Source organism: Trichosurus vulpecula, chromosome 4 (genome assembly GCF_011100635.1).
Source record: "Trichosurus vulpecula isolate mTriVul1 chromosome 4, mTriVul1.pri, whole genome shotgun sequence".
NCBI lineage: Eukaryota > Metazoa > Chordata > Mammalia > Diprotodontia > Phalangeridae > Trichosurus > Trichosurus vulpecula.
In genome coordinates this window covers 428,755,575-428,776,801 of record NC_050576.1, presented here as the reverse complement: position 1 = coordinate 428,776,801, position 21,227 = coordinate 428,755,575, and the positions used below count along the sequence as shown (strand labels likewise).

General features: G+C 40.0%; 1 protein-coding gene across 1 annotated transcript; it reads left to right on the top strand.

Annotated features, from left to right (window-relative positions):
- The first annotated feature begins 6 nt into the window (after positions 1-6).
- P2RY1 (purinergic receptor P2Y1) lies at positions 7-6,505 on the top strand. The gene has a single exon (XM_036756971.1). It carries the CDS (start codon positions 741-743, stop codon positions 1,833-1,835), a length of 1,095 nt encoding a protein of 364 aa, XP_036612866.1. The 5' UTR covers positions 7-740; the 3' UTR covers positions 1,836-6,505.
- The last annotated feature ends 14,722 nt before the right edge of the window (positions 6,506-21,227 follow it).

Sequence of the window (21,227 nt, the reverse complement as noted above, 5' to 3'; positions counted from 1 at the left end):
AGCCGCAGCCGCAGTCTCCCAGTCGTGTCCCAGGTAGCAAGGAGGAGCGCGCAGAAAGAAAGTTGAGCTCCCCAAAGAAAGGAGCAGCGGCTGGACCCGGAGCAGGAGAGAGGGACTGAGAGACTGAGGGGAAGACGAAGCCGGAGCCGGAGCGGAGCGGATCCAGAAGGGGACTGGCAGTTGGAGCCGAGGCGCAAGCAGCCGGTGGCAGAGAGGCATCTAGAGCCGCGGCGGAGCCGGGTCGGCCAGCTCCCCGGTGGCGTGCCCCCCGAGGTCCCGGGGAGCTGCCACTTGGGACGGGCTAGTACAGGGTGCACTGTCCCTCGGCGCCAGCCGGGCGCCCTGCCCCACGAGTGCCAAGGGCAGGTCAGGGGACCCCGGCTGTGTCCGCTGCACCCCCTTGGGCAATCGTCCCCTTCACCGCCGCCGCCGCCGCCGCGCCTTCAGCAGCACCAGGAAGCAGCTGGCCAGGCGCCCGGCGCGAGGCGGAGGACTCTGGGGCGGGCGAGCCCGATGGGAAGGCGCGGCCGTGCGTCTAGAAAGCCCGGCGCGGCCCATGAGGGCGAGCGAGCCCCCTACGCCCCCGTCACCCTCGCCCTCTCCGCCCCCCTTGCCCTCCTCCTCCTCCTCCTCGTCTGCTCCCCTGCGCCGGTTCTGCCTCTGGGCAGATGCTCCCTCCTGCGCCTCCCTGGCTCTTTCTTTCTGCCGCTGCTTCCTTGGCGGCTTGAGTCGGCCCAGCCATGACCGACGTGCTGTGGTCAGTGCTCCCCAACGGGACTGAGGTCCCTCCCTCCCCGGGCTGGTCCTCGGGCAACGCCACGGTCACGGCCGCCAGGTGCTCCCTCACTAAGACGGGCTTCCAATTCTACTACCTGCCCGCCGTCTACATCCTGGTCTTCATCACCGGCTTCCTGGGCAACAGCGTGGCCATCTGGATGTTCGTGTTCCACATGAAACCTTGGAGCGGCATCTCGGTGTACATGTTCAACTTGGCCTTGGCCGACTTCCTGTACGTGCTCACCCTGCCCGCGCTCATCTTCTACTATCTCAACAAGACCGACTGGATCTTCGGCGACAACATGTGTAAACTGCAGCGCTTTATCTTCCACGTGAACCTCTACGGCAGCATCCTCTTCCTGACCTGCATCAGCGTGCACCGCTACACCGGAGTAGTGCACCCGCTCAAGTCCCTGGGGAGGCTGAAGAAAAAGAACGCCGTCTACATCAGCGCCCTGGTGTGGGCGGTCGTGGTGGCCGGCATCGCCCCTATCTTCTTTTACTCGGGCACGGGCAGTCGGATCAACAAGACCATCACCTGCTACGACACCACCTCGGACGAGTACCTGCGAAGTTATTTCATCTATAGCATGTGCACCACCGTGGTGATGTTCTGCATCCCCTTCGTGGTCATCCTGGGCTGCTATGGGCTCATCGTGAGGGCCCTCATCTCCAATGACCTGGACAACTCTCCCCTCCGGAGGAAGTCCATTTACCTGGTGATCATCGTGCTCACGGTCTTTGCTGTGTCCTATCTTCCCTTCCATGTGATGAAAACGTTAAACCTGAGAGCCAGGCTGGATTTTCAGACTCCAGAAATGTGTGCCTTCAACGACAGGGTATACGCCACTTACCAGGTGACTAGGGGGCTAGCTAGTCTCAACAGCTGCGTCGACCCCATCCTCTATTTCTTGGCGGGAGATACGTTCAGGAGAAGACTGTCAAGGGCCACCAGGAAAGCTTCGAGAAGAAGTGAGGCAAATTTGCAATCAAAGAGCGAAGATATGACCCTCAATATTTTATCAGAGTATAAGCAAAACGGAGATACGAGCTTATGAATTGCACACACGCAAAAGGTTCCCAAACACCTCATTAAAAAACAAACAATAAAACCCTATGCTGTAATGATAAACAGAGTCAGAAGAATGGGGGGGGGGTCTGGGGTGGAGAAACTATACCACTTAGCAGTCAAGTACTTTAAAAAAATTCCTTTGATAGGTTTAGAAAGAATATAAGAAATTAGAGATCAGAATATTCTGAGGCAAAAAAAAAGATGCTTCCCCCTGTACTAAATTAGCTTTTTAGGATTTTTTAAAATTAGATTACAGTCACTTTCCTTAAGGATAAATATATTAAAACAGTACTCTCCATTAAATAAATTCGCTTTATGCCATTTCAAAATTCTCCACTCTCAAATATACATATATTCAGTCACTTTATATTTGGAATATTTTTGTATTCATAATTTCTTCTAAGATGTACGACTGTCTTAGGCATTAGGTTGTGCACCTGTAGTTATTATTATATTTTACAATTTACATTAGCATCCTATTGATTCTCCACCTCCTCCAAATATTTAGGATTAGCTCAAATCAGAAAACAATTCTCCCAATTCTTTAGGTAGTAAGTGAGCTGGCTCCTGGGGTTTAATCAAGTTTGTTTGTTTTTTTGTTTTGTTTTGTTTTTTTAGTTTATGAGTATAAGTTTCTGGCTGTCTTCAGTTGAAGGATGACTAGATAGATGTCTTTGAGTTGAAAATCTTGAAAGGTGATGATTTTCTAATTCTAATTTTTAGGAAAACTTTTCATTATATTTTGGGTGCTAAATGTTTGATGGTGGAACTCTGTATTAATTGTCATGGATAAAGTACCAAATTTACATAACAATGGCACATAGGTTTTGTTTCCTATGAAAGCTTAATGTCTTGGGATGTTTTAAATCTCCTTAAGTAAACACACTATTTATTGGCAATGTTGCTGTTTAATGCCATAGGGGGTTGTTTGTTTTCCTGAATGAATGCTTATCCACATCTGCAAAAACATTTTTTAAAAAAGCAACTCTGAACTGATGATTTACAGGGCAAACTGACTAAAGTTGAATGCACAAGTTAAGGCAAAGTGGATCTGGGCATAGTTAGTGTTTGGGAGTGATTGGCAGCCTTCCAAAATCTGCATGCTCCAGATGAGAGAGAGAGAGAGAGAGAGAGAGAGAGAGAGAGAGAGAGAGAGATGAAGCCATGGTACTAAAACTTAATTACTATCATAGAGGGACTGTAACAAAAGTGCTGAGAAAAGGGACATTTTATATTATTCTAAAACATGTCTGAAAGTATTATAACAGTAAGTGAAAATGCATAAATGCTAGGAAGCTAGTTTAAATTTTATAAATTCTGCTCATAAAATGACAGGGCATGATCTGCCCTCACTAGTCCTCATTTCTAAAAATGGGAGAGAAAATATTGTATTTAAAAACCTGAGGACATCTCTTGACAGTATGGCAAAGCAGGTTAAATGATTAATCATAGAACTACTTTTTTTTAAAGAACTACTTCACTTTAAAAAGATGGCAAATGGGAGGGGGGTGGTATTTATACTACAGGTTTGCTCCTCTGGGCATTAACCTGTCAAATGCTTCAGACTTTTCCAATAATGATCATTCTGTGTTTTGACACTTTTTGAATTGTCATTCAATCCCAGCCCTGTAATATTCTTTTTTTTTTATACTATAGTCAAACTGTATTATACAGACTTATTAAGGTGAATATAATCTACATCCCCCAATCACAAACTCCCACTATACTTAAACGATCAGTATTAAGGATAGTTTGATAAACTTAATTTTCAGAACTAAAATGAACATTTTTTCTAATGCAGAGACTTCAAGCAGGGGGCTGACATAGTCATCAATTATTGTATTCTTTGAGGGTATGAAATATGAAGTTGGATCTTGAGTTAAACATGTAGGACACAAAGTGAGAGCTGAATCAATGCTTTATTTGAGCCATTGAGTAACTTTCCAGAGCTGGGAAGAACCTTTGAGGTCAGTTAGTCCAAACCTCTCACCTCACAGCCTGAGAGGAAAGGAGATTTTCTGGGTTTGAAGATCTGTCAAACCGTTCCATGTGCCATCTGTCATCATCAGTTTGTGGTATGACATGGGGAAAACAAGTCACCAAAACATAGCAAATCGGGTGTTGGTGAAATGGGAATAAACATAGTCATGTTTCAAACTTCAGGAGATATTTGCTAAATATCTTGTAGTGGCCAACTGAGAGATTATTCTATAATTCATGGCAGGAGAACAGAACATAAGACACAAACTATTTAATGACTATTTACCCAAGGGATCACTGAAGGCTTGTGTTATCTGTAGCAGAATTAAATACCCCAGTGACCAAAAAAAAGGAGAGGGAAGGGGAAGCCCATGCCTGGCCTAAGTGATGTTTCTCTAGTAGCCCAATTCTTCCATTTACTCTAGTGTTCTTCTTTCTAGATCACAGGATGTCCTGGCCTGTGCAGCAGGTTGCTTTCCATACTGGCCTAATCCTATCGAAAGTATAAATTCTGCATTATTTCGGGTCCTAGAGAACTTCCTTTCAGAGCATGTGTGGAGCTAGTAAAGGGAGTTAGGGGTGAATAGAAATGCCCTTTTACTATCTGGAATGTTTCTTTCAGATTCTTACTTTATCCCTCTCATAGGAGACCATAATGACACATAAGGAATCAGGAAACCATGCCAAATAGTAACAAAGAATGACTTGGTTGACTGCTTCCAAGCAGCCTCCATGGCCCAACAGGGATCTCTAGTAGCTGTGTCTACCCAGTTTGAAATAAACTGGGGATCAGGTTGAAGTGGTATTCCTTTGGCCCCAGCAAGGCCTCACAAACCTCACGAAGCCTGAAAAGACAATTCATGGGACCTGATGATGTAAGTTCTTAAATCTTGAGCTTGGCAACATGTAGGCATTGAGACAAGTGAATTTGCTAATGTGCTGTAATTTATCAGTTTACTCAAGTACTCAAAAGTTCTGAAAAGTTCAGAACCCAGATGTTTCTTAGGACCTGAGTAGTGACTGCAGAAAGCCTGCCAAATCCATTTCCTCCCTGACCTGAATGGGTAAGAAATTGAGAAGATTTGGAGTGTGGGTCAGGATTTCTAAATTCTCATCCTGCTTTGCTAGTCAGCTAATCCCCAGGTGGGTTCAAATTCTACAACCAATCTCCCCCCACCCCATTGTTAAGAGGGAAATGTAATAACTCCTCTGTCACAAGAACATTTAAGAGTTTGAAAGATGCTAGAGACACATAAAATATGCCACTATTGTTTTCTAGAACTACTCAGTTCCAGGCATTGGATTAGCATTCCTCTGTGGATGTCAACTGTGATATGGAAATATGCCCAGGAAATCTGTCAAAACTACTAACTTTCCTCCTGTAGGATACTGAACTGTCTTTGGACACAAAGGATTTCATTAATAATGGGCGCTGGAACTGCACCAGCAACAAAGGCTGAACGTTTGATACTAGTTGTCAAATCTGACTCATCCATTATGCCATAAAGTTTAAGCTTTCTGATCATCTTAAAGACAATTCCTGGATTATTTATTGATGAAGCAACTGCAGTCCATTAATTGTACAGATAGGATCGAAAACTTTCCCTGCAAGAGCATTTTTTGATCCAGAACAATGATGTGAATTCTATTTATTAAAATGTATATCGTCAGTATAACTGATTGCTGTATTTGAAATCCATAATACATGTGGCATGGTGAAAATAAGAACAGAGATTTCATATATCTCTATTCTTTTCAAACATCAGTATCTAGAAGTATTGGATTCTCTTTCAAGCATTCTTTTTGTCAAATTATAATAATCTCTAAAAGTCCACTTTGTGAAGCTCCATGTTAAATTTTCCTTAATGATGTATTTGCATGCTCGCCTTTTAAAATTGGATTTCTTGTTTTATATGTAAAAAGTCAATTTTGTGTCAAGTGAATATAGGATCACACAGCAAATAGAAAATATTTTAGTTTTTCTGGGTCCGTAGGGTATATATTTTGTGAGGTTTTGCAGTAAAATTTATACAACTATTATAAAAAATGCATGAAATCCATTGGTGACCATCATTTTAAAAATGTAACAGGGTTGACCTATATTCAAAGCACAACCAAATCACTGTGCTTTACAAAACTGATGGAGAGGCATTATAGACATGACCTTCGAGTTTAAAGAGAGATTTGGGGAAATGTGGAGAGGTAGGAGAATGCAGCTGTTACAGTCCCCCGCTGCTCCAATTAGCTCTATTTACATTCTCCCTAAATGGCTTCTCTCCTGTATTTCTTTGTTAAGTCAAATAGCATGCACTTGGTACTCTTCCTAGACATAGCATTTCTCACAGCTTAAGTATCATCATAGCAGATGCAGTCTTGCTCTTCCTTTTACACATCTATCTTCAATTGCTCTGCTTGAGCCTTCATTTTAACTCCAGGCACTTTCCAGAATGAAAATTGTGTGATGTGGCCACTGAGTTCTGTTACAACTTTAAATTTCCTGTTATATACTTTATAATCCATAGTTTTGCCAATTACCACGAAGGGAAAGTGTGTGAGTTACATGTTCAATGTTATGTGCATTTGGATTGGTGTATTTTAGTGCTCCTGTGAAAATGTTTATTTTTATATTCTCTGTGATATAATATTATTGATTAAACTAGGTTTATTTGTGATGAATTGTGCCATTTGATTTCTCTATGGAAGCAGTATTACTTGATATTGGAGGATTTTTTCAGGTTCATCTAAAACAATCAGGCTACAGGAAAAAAAGACTCTCGATCATGCGTAATTGTCATGAATTAAATGCTCTTCATTTTCTATAGAGCATCGTGTCATTTACATACCGGATGTTTTGTGACAGCTTTTTAAAATAATGTTTTTATTACTGTTGTTGCTACTTTTTGGTGTTAGGCACGGCACCCAAGTGCTTGGTTATTTTCCAGTGGCGACGGAATTTCGGTGCAGTCATGAATTAATAGTATCATACCTACCATGGGCAACCAAACCTGAAAAGAACCCAATAAAATGATGAAATATTACTTTGTGGCTCTTAAGAGGCTTGTAGTATTTTGACACTCAGAGCTTGCCTAGGCTTTAATGAGCATTGTTTTAAATATTTGCAGAGAAAGCGCAATTAATCAAACACATACCTTGAGGTTGTAGGCTTTAGAGCTGGAAAGAGACCTGGAAGGATAGATATCAGATGATCCATTTCTTCATTTGAAAAGTAAGGCACCTGGGGTAGATAGGTGGTGCAGAGGATAGAGCACTGGCCTTGGAGGACCTGAGTTCAACTTTGACCTCAGACACTATGACCCTAGGCAAGTCACTTAGCCCCAATTTCCAGAGAGAGAGAGAGAGAGAGAGAGAGAAAGAGAGAGAGAGAGAGAGAGAGAGAGAGAGAGAGAGAGAGAGTGAGAGAGAGAGAGAGAGAGAGAGAGAGAGAAACCTGAATGGCAAAAAATGAAGCAGCTGACACAAAAAGTGGCAAGGCCTTTTTGAACCCAGACCCTCAGATTTCAAAATCTAGCACTCAATATTTTCTGAAGCTTACTCTTAGCATAGAAGTTCTTCATGGTTTTTTTTGTGTGTGTATGTGTTGCACCCCTTTGACAGCTGGCTGAAGCCTATGGACCCCTTCTCAGGGTCATGTATTTTAAATATATATGTGTGTGTGTGTATGTATGTATGTGTGTACATACATATACATATATACATATGTGGGTATGAAGGAATTACTCGATTTCACTTAGAGGTTGGTGAAAATAAACATGTCTTTTTCCCCCAATGAAGTTCCTAGACCTTCAGAAAGCTATGCATAGGGACCATGTTCCTCAGGTTACAAATCCCTGCCTTAGAGAATTGATTTTCTGAACTGGTGAATCCTTTAGGTATTGTCTAGTCCAACTCCTTTATTTTACATACTACATTTACAACGGAAGCTGAGAAAAATAAGTGATTTGCTAGGGTCACACAGATAGTAAGTAGCACTCGAAGTATTTGAACACAGATCCTTGGCCTCCAGCACCAGGGCTCTTTCTATCATATCAAGTGTAATCTATTGAAAGCTATAAAATCTAAGCTAGAGCAAAGAGGCTGATTAAGACACACATTTTAATCCATTAAAAGTGTACCATTTCATTAAGTACCATTTCATTTTGCTAGGCATATCATCATCCTTCTCTGCCTGTATTGTTAGGTTCATGAATAGCTCTGCCCCCAAAATGACACCAGCTGGTGACTAACCTGCCGATGAGCTCATCTGTGCCCAGGGCCTGGGCTTCCACAAGCACCTGGCTCATCCTTGAGACAAGTGGGCTTTCTTTCCCTCAATATAGAACAGACAACAGCAGTCTGAATGACGAGCTAAATACTGAATTCTGCCTTAATAGGTACTTATGTTCCTATACACCAATTTGAATGGAAAGCTCTAGGGTTTTCCTAGCTAGTTTTCTTCCACTAAAATCACTATGATGCTAATTCTTTGTTTCTTTCTTGCTTGACAATTAGACTAAAATACCCTCTTGTCCAAGGACTAAGGGGAAAAATCAGTTCTTGCAAGATAATACTAATGTTTAAGTAATGCTCTAGGCATTTCCAAATACTTTCCTCGTGACAATCCTATGGAATTAGGCAGAATAGTAGCAGCAGCAGGAGGAGTAGCAGCAGCAGTAATAGTGGTAGTAGCAGCACCAGCAGCGGTAGTAGCCGTGGTAGTAGTAGTAGTAGTAACAACCATCATTTATGGGCTGTTTGGTGGCACAGTGGATAGAGTGCAGGGCAGGGAGTCAAGAAGACTCTCCTTCCTGGGTTCAAATCTGGCCTTAAACACCAGCTGACCCTGGGCCAGTCACTTAACCCTGGTTGCCTCAGTTTCCTCATCTGTAAAATGAACTGGAGAAGGAAATGGCAGACCCTTCCAGCATCTCTGCCAAGAAAAGCCCAAATAGGGTCACAAAGAGTCAGACATGACTGAAACAATTGAATGACAACAAAGAGGTGCCAGGAGCCGTCCTAAGTGCTTCACAAATATCGTCTCCTTGGGTGACTGCTCTCGGTCGGCTGCCTGAGGCATTAACAGGTGAAGGGACTGTCTCAGGGTCACTCAGCTGGTAGAATTTCCAAACAAGATCTGAGCTGAGGTCTGGCTTTCTCTTCCGGCTGCCTCTCGTCTCATGGCTACCTGAGAATCTTTTGACGGGGAAGAAGTAGAAACCAGAAGGGAACATGTGTGAGGACAACTGCGTGGAACAGGGCTTTTGACAAGACAAATGAGTCAGGATTAAATTTTCTCGTTGCCGCCTTATCTACCGATGAGAGATCTTTTATTCTTCTCTGCTGCTTCTAGAATCATTCGTGCAGAGGACCTTAGCCGTGAAGTTAGTTAATTCTTTTGGTTCTTGTTGTCTATTCATTCAAAGAAGGAGATGTCTCCAAGGGTCTCCCAAATATCTCATTGCTCACCCCCATTAGCCAGAGCACTTTTTTTAAAGATCCGTAATATATTACCAATGAGTTGCTGAATGGATTTAGTGGATAAGGGGAGTAGCTTTGGAATCAGGAAGATGGGTTCAGTCCTGTTTCTGAAATACACTGGCAGCGTCATCATGAGTAAGTCACTTAACCTCCTAGTGACAACAATAACACCCAAAGTCATGAATTACAAGTAAGTGGAAGGAGTTTCCATACCAGGAAGTTATCTACCCAGATGAAATCATGGGTCTAGATCCCCCTCCTCCCTCCAAAAAATCACTATGGTCTTCATTTTCAGCCCAGCTACCCCAAAACTATACCTTATAACAAATAAGGCTATCTCAAAAGTTTTAGCAAAATTTTCTCAAGGTTTCTCTTAAGAACTTTGGAATTGATTGTGTGATGGGTAAGACGCTGGCACAGGACCCCTCAGCATAGTGTGCTCACATCAGAGAAGGTGATCTGTATATGTATGTATGTATGTATATGTTTAGCCACTTGTACATATATGTATACATATATGTAGATATGCAGAATTGAAATAGCTCAAAGGAAATGCAAGATGACAAATTTAGAGAATCCACCCCAAATGTTCACATGGACTATTTGTGCGGGACCTGTGGTATAACATTCTGACCTCTTATTGGTCTGATAAGTCACAGTCGGACGCACTGAAAATTGACGCTAGCGTAGTAATATCATTTTGGTCCTCTTTGAGAATGAAGGACCAACCAACCAGCAAAATTTTAAGCCTCTTGAAACTCTCTTGGGATATCCTGAATTTTTTTTAAGAGTATTTTGAATTTTTATATGGAATATTAATTTAAAATTGTCAACTTTATTTTACAGATAAGGAAACTGAGGCACATGGGGATAAAGAGACTTGACTATTGTCACACAATGATTAAGTCTCTGAGGTGGATTTGAATCCAGATCTCTATGAGACCAAGTCCTATACCCTCTCTACTACACCCTGTTTCCTGGTATGATTAAAAACTGACTTATTCAGATATCTGGCTTTGGCTGCCAAGACGACCTATCAAATTCCTGAGGGCTTCAGCAGTATGGTCACTCCCTAGCTTTCAGGGCAGCTGGTGCCAAATGACACCCTGCAGCTTCTAGTGAAAACTAGTTTGTAACCTAGGAAGCTTTGGTGCTGCTGGCAGCAGGACAGCCAGCACATTGAGGGTGGGACTGGAGAAGTCACAAGGATACGAGAGGGAAAAAAACTCATGTATTTCCTCCTCCAAATCACACAATATGCAGGCATTATCATTAATGCTCCAAGAGGGTGCTAATACAGACTTCTGTAACTGAAAGGCAGAAAATGTCCAAAACTTGTTAAAATGCATTTTTTTTGTAGCTTAACTTTACTATAGAAATCATACCCTACGTGTGCAACCCACTAAAATGTGAAATCAGAACTCCAATGAGCATCCTGGACTATCTAATTTAGGAGAAAACGAGGAAGTTGATTAAAAAATGAAGTTTTTCCCAGGCATGCTAGTCTTTGGAAACAGTAAAAATATTGAAAGAACCAGGACTCAAAGACATTTTGTTTTAAAACCATTCTACAAAAAATCAAAAAGACAAAGAATACATAATTCACGTACTTGTCAGAAGATGCAATTCAAATATTCCCAGGGAATTAATAAAGGGACTGTTTTGAGCAGTGATGATCCTGGAGTCCAACTGTGGAAAAGCAATGGAATTGAAGATCAAACTTCCATATTGTTCCCATATCTTCATAAGTCAATGTACATTTATTATGTGAATATTTCTGTACAAGAGTGGCAGCGTAGTAGAATGTAGGAACTCTCAAATTTTTTCATGTCTTAGACCCCTTTGGCAGTCTGGTGAAGCCTGTGTACCCCTTCTCCAAATACAGGGAATTACAAAGGAAAATAATTATATTGAAATACAGTCATCAAAATAGTGTTAAAAAACCAAGTCCATGGACTCCAGGCTAAGAAACCACCACACAAAAGATAAAAAGTTTGCCTTGAAACCAAGAAGCTGGATATATCCTCCTGTAAACACAATAGCAGAGTGACTCTGGGCAAGTCACTTAACTTCTCAGTATTCTAGGTAGTTCAATACCACTACAGTTGCAGGGAAAGTGCCCATCTAAACAGGTAGAGGGGGTTTCATCACTTGGGATTTACCTAGACCAATGATACCACACATTCAGTCCCTATCCCCACCTAAAGACTAGGCACTGTCCTAGATGCTGGGAAGAAAAAGACAAAATAATGAAAAAATAGTCATTGTCCTTGGGAGATACAAAATGTAAAGTAATTTCAGGAGGAATAGAGAGCTAACATGGAGAAATCAGGAAAGACTTCATGTAGATGTGGCACCTGAGCTGGGCCTTGAAGGAAGCTCAGGATTGGAAGAGGCACAGGTGAGGATGGAATACATTCCAGTCAGAGTGTACATTGAGGGGATGGGGAGGGGGCAAGTGTAGCCAGAATGGACTTTGTTTTCTTTGAATGACTCAGCTCGCCTCGTTGAGCTTCCCTGGACGCTGGGGCTTGCTCTTCCGGGGCAGGACCAGAGCTTCCTGTGTGATGAGTCGTGGCGCTGGCTGAGGGGAGGTGTGTTAACGTGGCCTACGCTGGGGGAGGGGCCAAGTCAAGAACCAATCGGCCCTGGTCGTTCAGGCGGCGCTTGATGATGTCAAAAACTCTATAAGAGGGGAGAGGACAGCTTGAAGATCCTCTCTTCCTTTTCCAGTTGGAGCCAGAGATGCCTACAGCCGAAGCTGAGCTGCTGGTAGCAGAGCTGACTAGAGGCTAGTGGGTAATCTTCTTACCATAGAGGGGAAGCATGTATACGATTTTGCCTTATACCATCTCGCTTCTCTGTGGCCTCCTAGTTACTCTTGTGAGGCGGACTTATTGGGCCTGGAAGCTTTTGATGAAAATATCAAAATGGGGACGCTGGTTTGTGGGATTGTTACTGTGGAGTGTAAATACATGCTTTAGTTCTCCTGCCTTCTGCCTAGAGAATTCCTTATATCCTGCGGTTCCAGACCTTTTAGGCACATATGAGATTCTCTTTGAAATCATAAATTCTGCCTTCCTAATATAGCAAGCTTTCCAAACCAATGGAAGTAAGAAATGGAATGGCCAATTTAGAGGCTGGCATATAGGCTAATTTAGCTGGGAAACAGGATGTTTGAAGGAGAGTGAATTAGTCCAGAAAGACAGCTTATGCAGATATTTAATGTCAGTCACTTAACCCTGCTTTCTTTAGTTCTTTATCTATAAAATGGGCTGGAGAAGAAAATGGCAAACCACTCTAGTATCTTTGCTAAGAAAACTCAAAATGGGGTCACAAAGAATCAGATTATGATTGACACAACTGAACAGCAACTTTTTTTTGCATTTCATAGTTAGTTTAATGGGAATTTCTTTTTCTATCTCTTCATGCTGGGCTCTATTGGTTTTATTTATTATACGGAAACAGGGATGATTTATATGGATTGATTTTATACCTCCCAAATTTTCTGTAGGCATTGTTCTAATTCATTTTAATTGACTCTCTAGGGTTATCTAAGTATAGCATTATATCATTGGCGAAGAACAATAATTTTATTTCCTTTTTTATCTGTGATTATGGTTTCAGTTACATTTTCTTCTGTTGTTATAGTTAGCATTTCTAGCGCTATATGAAATAGAAGTGGTGCCCACTTCTTCCCAATTCATCCCAATTTTATTGAAAAGGATGCTTGTTGATTCCCATTATATATATATTACTGGCCCTTGGTTTTAAATCTACATTATTTACCATATTAATAAGAAATCCCTCCTTCCTATGTTTTCTAGCATTTTTTAAAACACTAATCGGGCTGTCTTCTGTCAAAAACTTTTTTGCAGCTACTGATGTGATCATATGATTTTTTTATTCATGTTACAATATGGTCATTTGTGTTTATAGTTTTCCTAATATTAAACCAACTCTACATTCCTGATATAAATCCTATCTGGTCAGGATCATTAGAGCTCTTAATTTCTATGATTTCTTTCTCTGTATTAACTCTTTCTGGTTTACGTATCATGACCATATTTGTACTATGGTGGGAATTTAAGTATGTTTGGTTCTCTGGCCATTTTTTAAATGAGCAATTTGTGTAATATTGAAATTGTTCTTAGAATGTGCAATAGAATGCATTCATGGATACATTTGGTCCTGGGTTATTTTTCTTTGACAATTCATTTATGGATTATTTGACATCTTTTTTGAGATTGGGCTATTTAATTTATCTATTTCTTAATTTGTTAATCTGGGCATCTCATATTTTTATGCTCCTCTGGACACAAAAGGCCACAGCATAAACAAATTGGGAGAAAAAGAAGAAATTATTCTGTCAGATCTATGTAGAGATGAAGAGTTCATGACCAAACAAAGGATAGAGATAATCACAGAATCTAAAATGAACAATTCTGATTGCATAAAATTTTAAAGACTGTGCATAAACAAATCGAAATAAAGCTAAGTTTAGAAAGCAAACAGTTAACTAGGGAAAAAATCTATGTGACAGTCTCTCTGACAAAGTTCTCATTTCCATGATATATGATCAACTGATTCAAATTTATACGAATAAGAATAATTACCCAATTGACATTGTCAAAAGATATGAACAAGCGGTTCTTAAGTGGGGAAACTCAAGCTCTTTGTAGGGATACGAAAAAAAATGTTCCAAATCACTATTAATTAGAGGAATAAAATTAAACCACCTCTGAGGTCCTACATCAAACCAACAAGGTTGGCAAAGCTGGCAGAAAAAGGGCATGATACATGTTGGAAGGGCTGTGGGAAAACTGGCAGGTACATTGATGCAGTTGGGGGAGATCCAGACATTCTAGAAAGCAATTTGGAATTGTATCTCCAAAGTTACTAAATTGTGTGTCCCCTTTGACACAGCGATATCACTCCTAGGTCTATACTCCAAAAAGATGAGAGAAGAAAAGGTCCTATTTGTACACAAATATTTATTTATAGCAGCTGATTTTGTGAACACAAAGAATGGAAAACTAAAGGGTTGCCATCAAGAGGTGAATGGCTGAACAAACGTTATTTGTATGGAATGGAATACTATTGTGTTTTAAGAAATGACAGAAAAGACAGTTTCCCAGAGATTTTAAAAGATTACATGAACTGAAGCTAAATGAAGTGAGCAGAATCAAGAGAGAAATTTATACAGAACCTCCAATGTTATAAAAATCAAGAATTCTGAATGACTTAAGAACTATCATTAACAACAATGATCCACCATGATTCCAGAGGACTGATGGGGAATAATGCTGCCCATCTTGTGACAGAGAGATTATGGATTAAGGTGCAGATTGACCCATTTTTGAAAATGACCAATATGGGCATTTGTTTTGCTTGACTCTGATTATAGGATACAAGAGCTTGGTATTTTTTTTCTTTTTCTTTCTTCCTTCAAGTGAATAGAGGAAGATAGGAAGGAGGAAGAAAATAAGTACTTGACAATTGAAAGGACTTTAAAATTTATTTTAAAAATAAAAAGCTAATGGTCTAGTTTGCATCCTTGATATCAGTGAAAATCGAGATCAATTCAAGATCTCTGTGTGGTCATCCAGATTTTCCTCAAACATCCCAGTAACCTGGAGCTGGGCCTCAGAAGGAAGACTTTGCCATCTTTAGATAACTGTAACTATTATAACATTCTTTCCTGAATTGATATAATATTTTCCCCTCCAGTAACTGCCACCAATTGTTAGACTTGGTCATGTAATTTGGAAATACTAGGAAGGTATAAATCATCCTTTTTTATTGTATTCTGTTGTGGAAATGCTTGTTTTGTTCTGTGAATTGAAAATAAAACAAATTTATGATGCGCAAAAAAGGTTGTAGTTCATAATAGACACTGAACAAATGTTTCTTTCCCTTCTTCCTCCTTTCCTCAGTTCCATTTCTGGACTAGTGAATATCTTTACATACAGTATTATTTTGATTCCTCTTATTTAAAATCTTTTCTTTTCACACCAGGTAACCTCACAGCCTCATCAAGGTGTGCAGATGACCCTGGATAAAGGAAGACTGTGGCAATGGAGCTTAAGTTCCAACAAGTTTTACCAAGATGGAAAGTCTTTGAGTAAGATCCAAGTAATAGGGTGTTGTCTGAATTCTAGTCTACCTGAGCTCAGAGAGGCTTATTTCCAGAAAGTTGTCATCACTAGTCATGACATTTTCTACTAGACGTGATGAATTTACTATATGAATCAATGACGGAAGTATCTGTGCCTGGGGAATAAGGATATTTTTGAAGTTTTTTATTGAGGCATACTTACTCTTCTATTGCCATAATCTAGTATTGATTGCAATTCTGTCAAGGCTCCATGATACCTAGACCATATGAATTTTATGTTTAACATAAAGTGATAATGTGGAATTCAAGTAGAAATCTTTACAGGATACACTGTGAATGTCAGAGCTGGGAGAAACCTTAACAATCATCTTGCTTCAATACTTCATTAAGGAAATTGGTGTCTGATGGTGAAGTTAATGGCCCTGAGCACTTTATGTTTCAGTAGGTAAGAGGTAAGACTGACTAATGGCAGGATTAAGAGATGGTCCTGGTATATGAATCATGTTTATTAGCTTCATTTTAAGAATTACAGGTATGGTGGTGCATGCCTGCAGTCCTAGCTATGGAAGAGTATAATGTTGTTAGATCTCTTGCGCTCAGAGGTTCTGAGCTTCAGTGGGCTATGTTGATGAGATATCAGCACTAAGGTCAGCATTAATATTGCTGAGGGTAAGAGACCACCACAATGCCCAAGGAAAAATGAACCAGCCTAGGTCAGAAACAAGAGGTCAACACTCTTAACCTAAATAGTAGTGGGAATGGCCCCATGAGTAACCCCTTCTCTTCCAGGCTGGGTAAATGGGTCTTTAAAAACATGTATGTTATTGTAAGTATATTATCAAATGAATATAGATACAAGGAGAAAGTCTGGGGGAAGAGAATAGGGGTCTCTGATCTTTAGAATTGGTACCCAATATTTCCTACACACTAAGAAAAGGAAGATAGTCTCAAGAAGACCAGAGTAATCTTGAACAGTAGAGACCAAGTCAGTGTGCATAAAGGATCAATCAATCAACATATATTGATTAAGCACACACTGTGTGCTAGCATACCACTGTGCTAGATGCTGAGGATAGAAATCCAAACAATGAACTTGTTCCTAATTACAAGGAGCTTATTTTCACAGAGAAAACAGAAATGCATAAATACAAAGTTAGGAAATACAAATATATTTGTTAACTAGGAGGTAGTTTAGGAGAGAAGGCATATAGGGGATCATGAAAGGCTACTATGATGGCATGGAGATGGAACATGGAGGATCATATGTGAATAACAGAGAAGGAGGGGTCAGTTTGGCAGAATTGCAAAGTAAGGGAGAGGGCATAATACCCACGAGGCTGGAAAGATAGTTTGAGGTCTGGCTATGTAGGGCTTTAAAAGTAAAACAGGGGAGATAATAATTTATCTTAGAGACAATAAGGGACCACTGGAGTTGACTGAGTAGGAGTCAGATCTGGCTTTGGTGGCAGAGGGACTGTGGTGGAGAGAACCTTGATGTAGAGAGACCAATTAATTGGATATGATAATAATCTAGGCCAGATGTGATGAATGATGATGGACTAATGTAGTAAAACTGTGAGTGGAGAGAAGTGATTGGATGGGAGATAAAAAAGCAAGGTTTGGCAACTCATTGGATATGTAGAGTGAGGGAGAGTGAGGAGTCCAAAATAACGCTGAGGTTATAAACCTGGGAGACTGGAAGCAAAGTAGTGCCTTTGGCAGAAATAGAGAAGTTTCAAAGAGGTTGGGGGAAATGGAAGTGAGTTAAAATATCTCTGGGACATCCAGTTCAAAATGTTCCACAGGCAGTTGTTTATGGAAGAGTTTCATAGACAGATCTGGGAGTCATTGGCAGAAAGACCATAGTTAAACTTATGGGAACTGGTTTAACGTGGAAATGTTTTGCACAACTTCAAATGTACAGTGGGTAGCATATTTCTTGTCCTTTCAATGGGTGGGGTAAGGGGTAGAAGGAGGTTGAAAATTTAGTACTGAAAATATTTTAAAAGAATGATAAAATTTAAAAAATAAACTCATGGGAGCTGAAGAAGTTGCAAGGTGAGAAGGGGAGGAGAGGGGAATGGGGGCAGAGAGAAAGGAAGAGAGAGACAGAAAGGGTGAAGGAGGGATTGGGAGAGGGAGTGAGAGAGAAGAAGAAGAAGGAAGAGGAGGAGGAGGAGAAGGAGGAAGAGGAGGAGGAAGTTTATAAAAGAAGGAAAAGAAGGAGGTGATCCCCTGGGTCCAATGCTGCTAAGATCAATGAGGACAAGAATAGAGAAAAAGGGGTTAGGATTTGCCAAAAAGTAGTCAATGGCTAATTGTCCACAAAAAGGGGAAGGTACAAGCCAGGACTGGGAAAAGATAAGTAGGAAATTTTTAAGTACTGAGTAGAATGAGTTCAACTCGTAGGGTCTTTCTTCCTCCAGAGATCTCAGCAGCACCATGAGCTCTGCTTGTTTGTTGGTTGATTTTCTTTTTTTTTGAAACCTTGAAGACTAAAAGAAGATGCTGCCTCTTGTTGCAAAGTTGTCTGAGACCCTTTACTTCCCAATCCAATCTCTGGCATGCTGATGCTATTCTCCATAGTATTCTTCTTTTAGCCTTCAACACAGAGCCCATTAGAACATGAAACCCTTTCAACCTCATCAAATCCCATGATACTGGCATATCGAATCTTAATTAAGGTACAGTGGTACTCATTTTTCTCACATAAACTCATTGTTATCAATTGCTACAGAAACCATGATTCTTTTTTATGTTCTGCACAGATTTCTTTTCTTTGTAAAAAGGTAATTATCTCTTTAGAATCCTAATAGAGTCTTTTTAAAAAAAAATTAAAGTTCTAATTTTTACATTGTGCAACTAAATGAAAGAATGACTGTAGATACATGCTGATTTATCAACACGTCAATTTGTAAAATGTAATTACAGTTTTATACTCTTTTTTTTTCTTTCTGTCTTTGATCTACAAAAAGTAACTTAATTGATTTGTCAAAAGATTGAGGTGAAATGAGATGGAATAATCTAAGTAGTTCATGAGGCAAATACTTGGAAGCTCTAAAACAACTTTATTTTATATAAAAAATAAACAGGCAAGTGGAGACTCAATATGCTATTTAATGAGCATCACAGAAAGGTACTAGGGGACCACTTAATTACAATATTGAATGAAATCAATTGCCCTCCATTTATTTATCCAAATCCACACGGCTACCATTGTATTGTTTAATATTGCCTAAAGTTTTTTTCCTTTATCCTTATTATTAAAGAAGCATCTCCTATTCATGCTTCAACTGTCCTTTTGAGCATTTTTGACAAACATTATTAGAATACTGCATCAGTGCCTAGGTAGAAAGAGGATATTATCAATGTATAGCTGAAAAATAAGAGTAATTATGATTGTTATTGATACTACTGCTATTAATAATTTAAAAGTGGAATTGAATGTAACTATCCTGAGGAGAGGAAATATCATAGGGGACCAAGGTGACACTCAAGTAAGTCCCTGGACCAACTACCTAAATTATCTCTAGGGACTTTGGGCTGGTGTAGCTCCCTCTGGAGGTTTGGTAATAAGGTGAGTACTTGGTTTCCAGGTTGTAATTCTGACAGTATTTTCATCTGAAACTTTGGTGTATACAGGGCTGAAGTTCTATAGTGTAATTACTGCAATAACATATTTCAGGTGTATTAGGGCTTAAACAGGCTTTTGTGGGTTGGCATTGGAACCTCACCAGTGTATCTCTATCCCTAATTCTATCTATATGTACATAGGCATATTTATCTACTTATCTATCAATCTATCTGTCTAGCTATCTATCTATCCATCCATCCATCCACTCACTCATCCATCCACCTACCTATTTCTTTCTATCTTCCTCTCTATGTCTGTTCATCTATCTCTCCTCCCCATTAGATATTGAGCTGTCTTAAATTTCTATTTCTATCTCCAGCATTTAGCACACTGCAAAGCACAGAGTAAGTGCTTAATAGAGATTTTTTTCATTCATTTCATTGATCCATGTATTACATAGTTTCTCTCGGGAAGATTGTTCTAAATTCTAAACCACTGACATGGAAGTCAACTCTGGGGGCTATCGTAGACTTTGCTGGAATCGGGAGGCAAAGTGGCCATTTACATTTTCAAAGTGTTCTGCTTGCCATTAAAACACCAAAATTCTTTTAATCTTGTTCTTAATCTTCTAATCATTAAGGACAACAAATTGCAGTTAAAACAAGGGAAGAAATAAAGAGTATGAAATAATACTCTAAAGTGGGTCAAGCCTTTTGGCACTTTGCTCCTATTAGCAATATTATGCTTTTTTCTGACAATATGGAGATATTTTCTGTTAGACTTGGTAAAAATAACAGATATTTCTAAATGCTTCCTGAAGCTAAAACTGTGGTGTTCTTGCAGAGGTGGGAGATATGGAATATTGCATAAATTGTCAAAAACAATTCATATATTGATTATTTTTTGCTCAATGGTTTTCCATTTCCTCCCTCCTAATAACCCAGTTCCATCTCTTTAAAAAATCTTGTCAGGAATGAATTCCTGGGGAGGGAGGAAAGGAAGGATGTTTTTGGAAATGATGATATAAAAATAAGAAGATATTAAGAAAATAAGTTGGAATTTTCTTAAAGTCATGGAACTCAAAGCCAGTGAAAATCTCTTTCCTACTGAATGTCACCAGTTGGGATTAAAGAAAAAAAATGCAATGACCTTAGAGGCTTATTGCTGTCTTCCTGGAAAACCCCAAACTCATCAGTCTTTTAGTGTTAAAAACAAAACAAGACAAAAAAGCTAAGATACTGGGATTTTTTTTTGTCAGCACTGTTTATGTGGGGCCATTTCATTCATTCACTAAATATTCATTTGTCTTTCCATGTACCAATAACTGTGAGAAATGCAAAGAAACTCAGGATTTCATCACTGCCTTTACCAAACAGAGTCCAGTTGGTGAGACAAGGTGTACACACATAAAGAGTTAAAGAGTTTTGATGATTTAATGACAGAGGCTAAGCATTATATAAGCACTGAGGTTAATGACATAACCCCAAACAAGAGAAATCACAGAATCACAGAATTTCTGAGTTAGAAGTAGCCATCTGGTCTACCTTGGACGTTTAAAAACAATCCCTTTGCCAATATTCTTGACAACCGGCTACCCACCTTTTACACGAAGACCTCCATGTCTTCTCCCTCCTTAATCAGCCCAGTCCTATTTAGAAGATTGCTGATTGTTAGGAAGTTTCCCCCCTTCTATCAAGCTCATTGCAACAGTCTCCCATGGCTCTCAATTCTGCCCGCTGGGGCTATGTTGAACAAGGCTAACTATTTATCCACAGAATAGTCCATGTCACTTGTCAGCCTTCTTTCACCCAGGCTAAACAGACCCATTTCCTTCAACCAGTGCTCAGAGGACGTGAACTTGAGGGCCTTCACTACTCTGGTTGCCATCTTCTAAAGGTTCTCCACCATATAAGAGTTTTTGCTTAGCCATGGTGTCCAGAACAGACCAAAGTCAAGTGCAGAGCTGCTGTAACCTCCTTAGATCTGGATGCAATTCTCCTTTGTCACTAGTGCCAGATGAAGTCTACATAAAATAAATACTTGGATGACACCTCTTACAAATGTGGTAAGGAAGGTTTGCAGCCAGTCCAGTTATCTCCTTGAAATAAGAGGCAGAATGAGACTTTGTATGTCAAGAGCAGGCCTGGAGAGAGCTCAGTAAAGCAGAGCAGAACCTTCAGAGGCCATGGATTGTCCTACATAGTGAAAGGGAACTTTCACTTAGAGTCTGA

Bases quoted from the DNA above. Each gene is read 5' to 3' on its own strand.
- P2RY1 (XM_036756971.1), top strand. From the start codon at position 741: ATGACCGACGTGCTGTGGTCAGTGCTCCCCAACGGGACTGAGGTCCCT.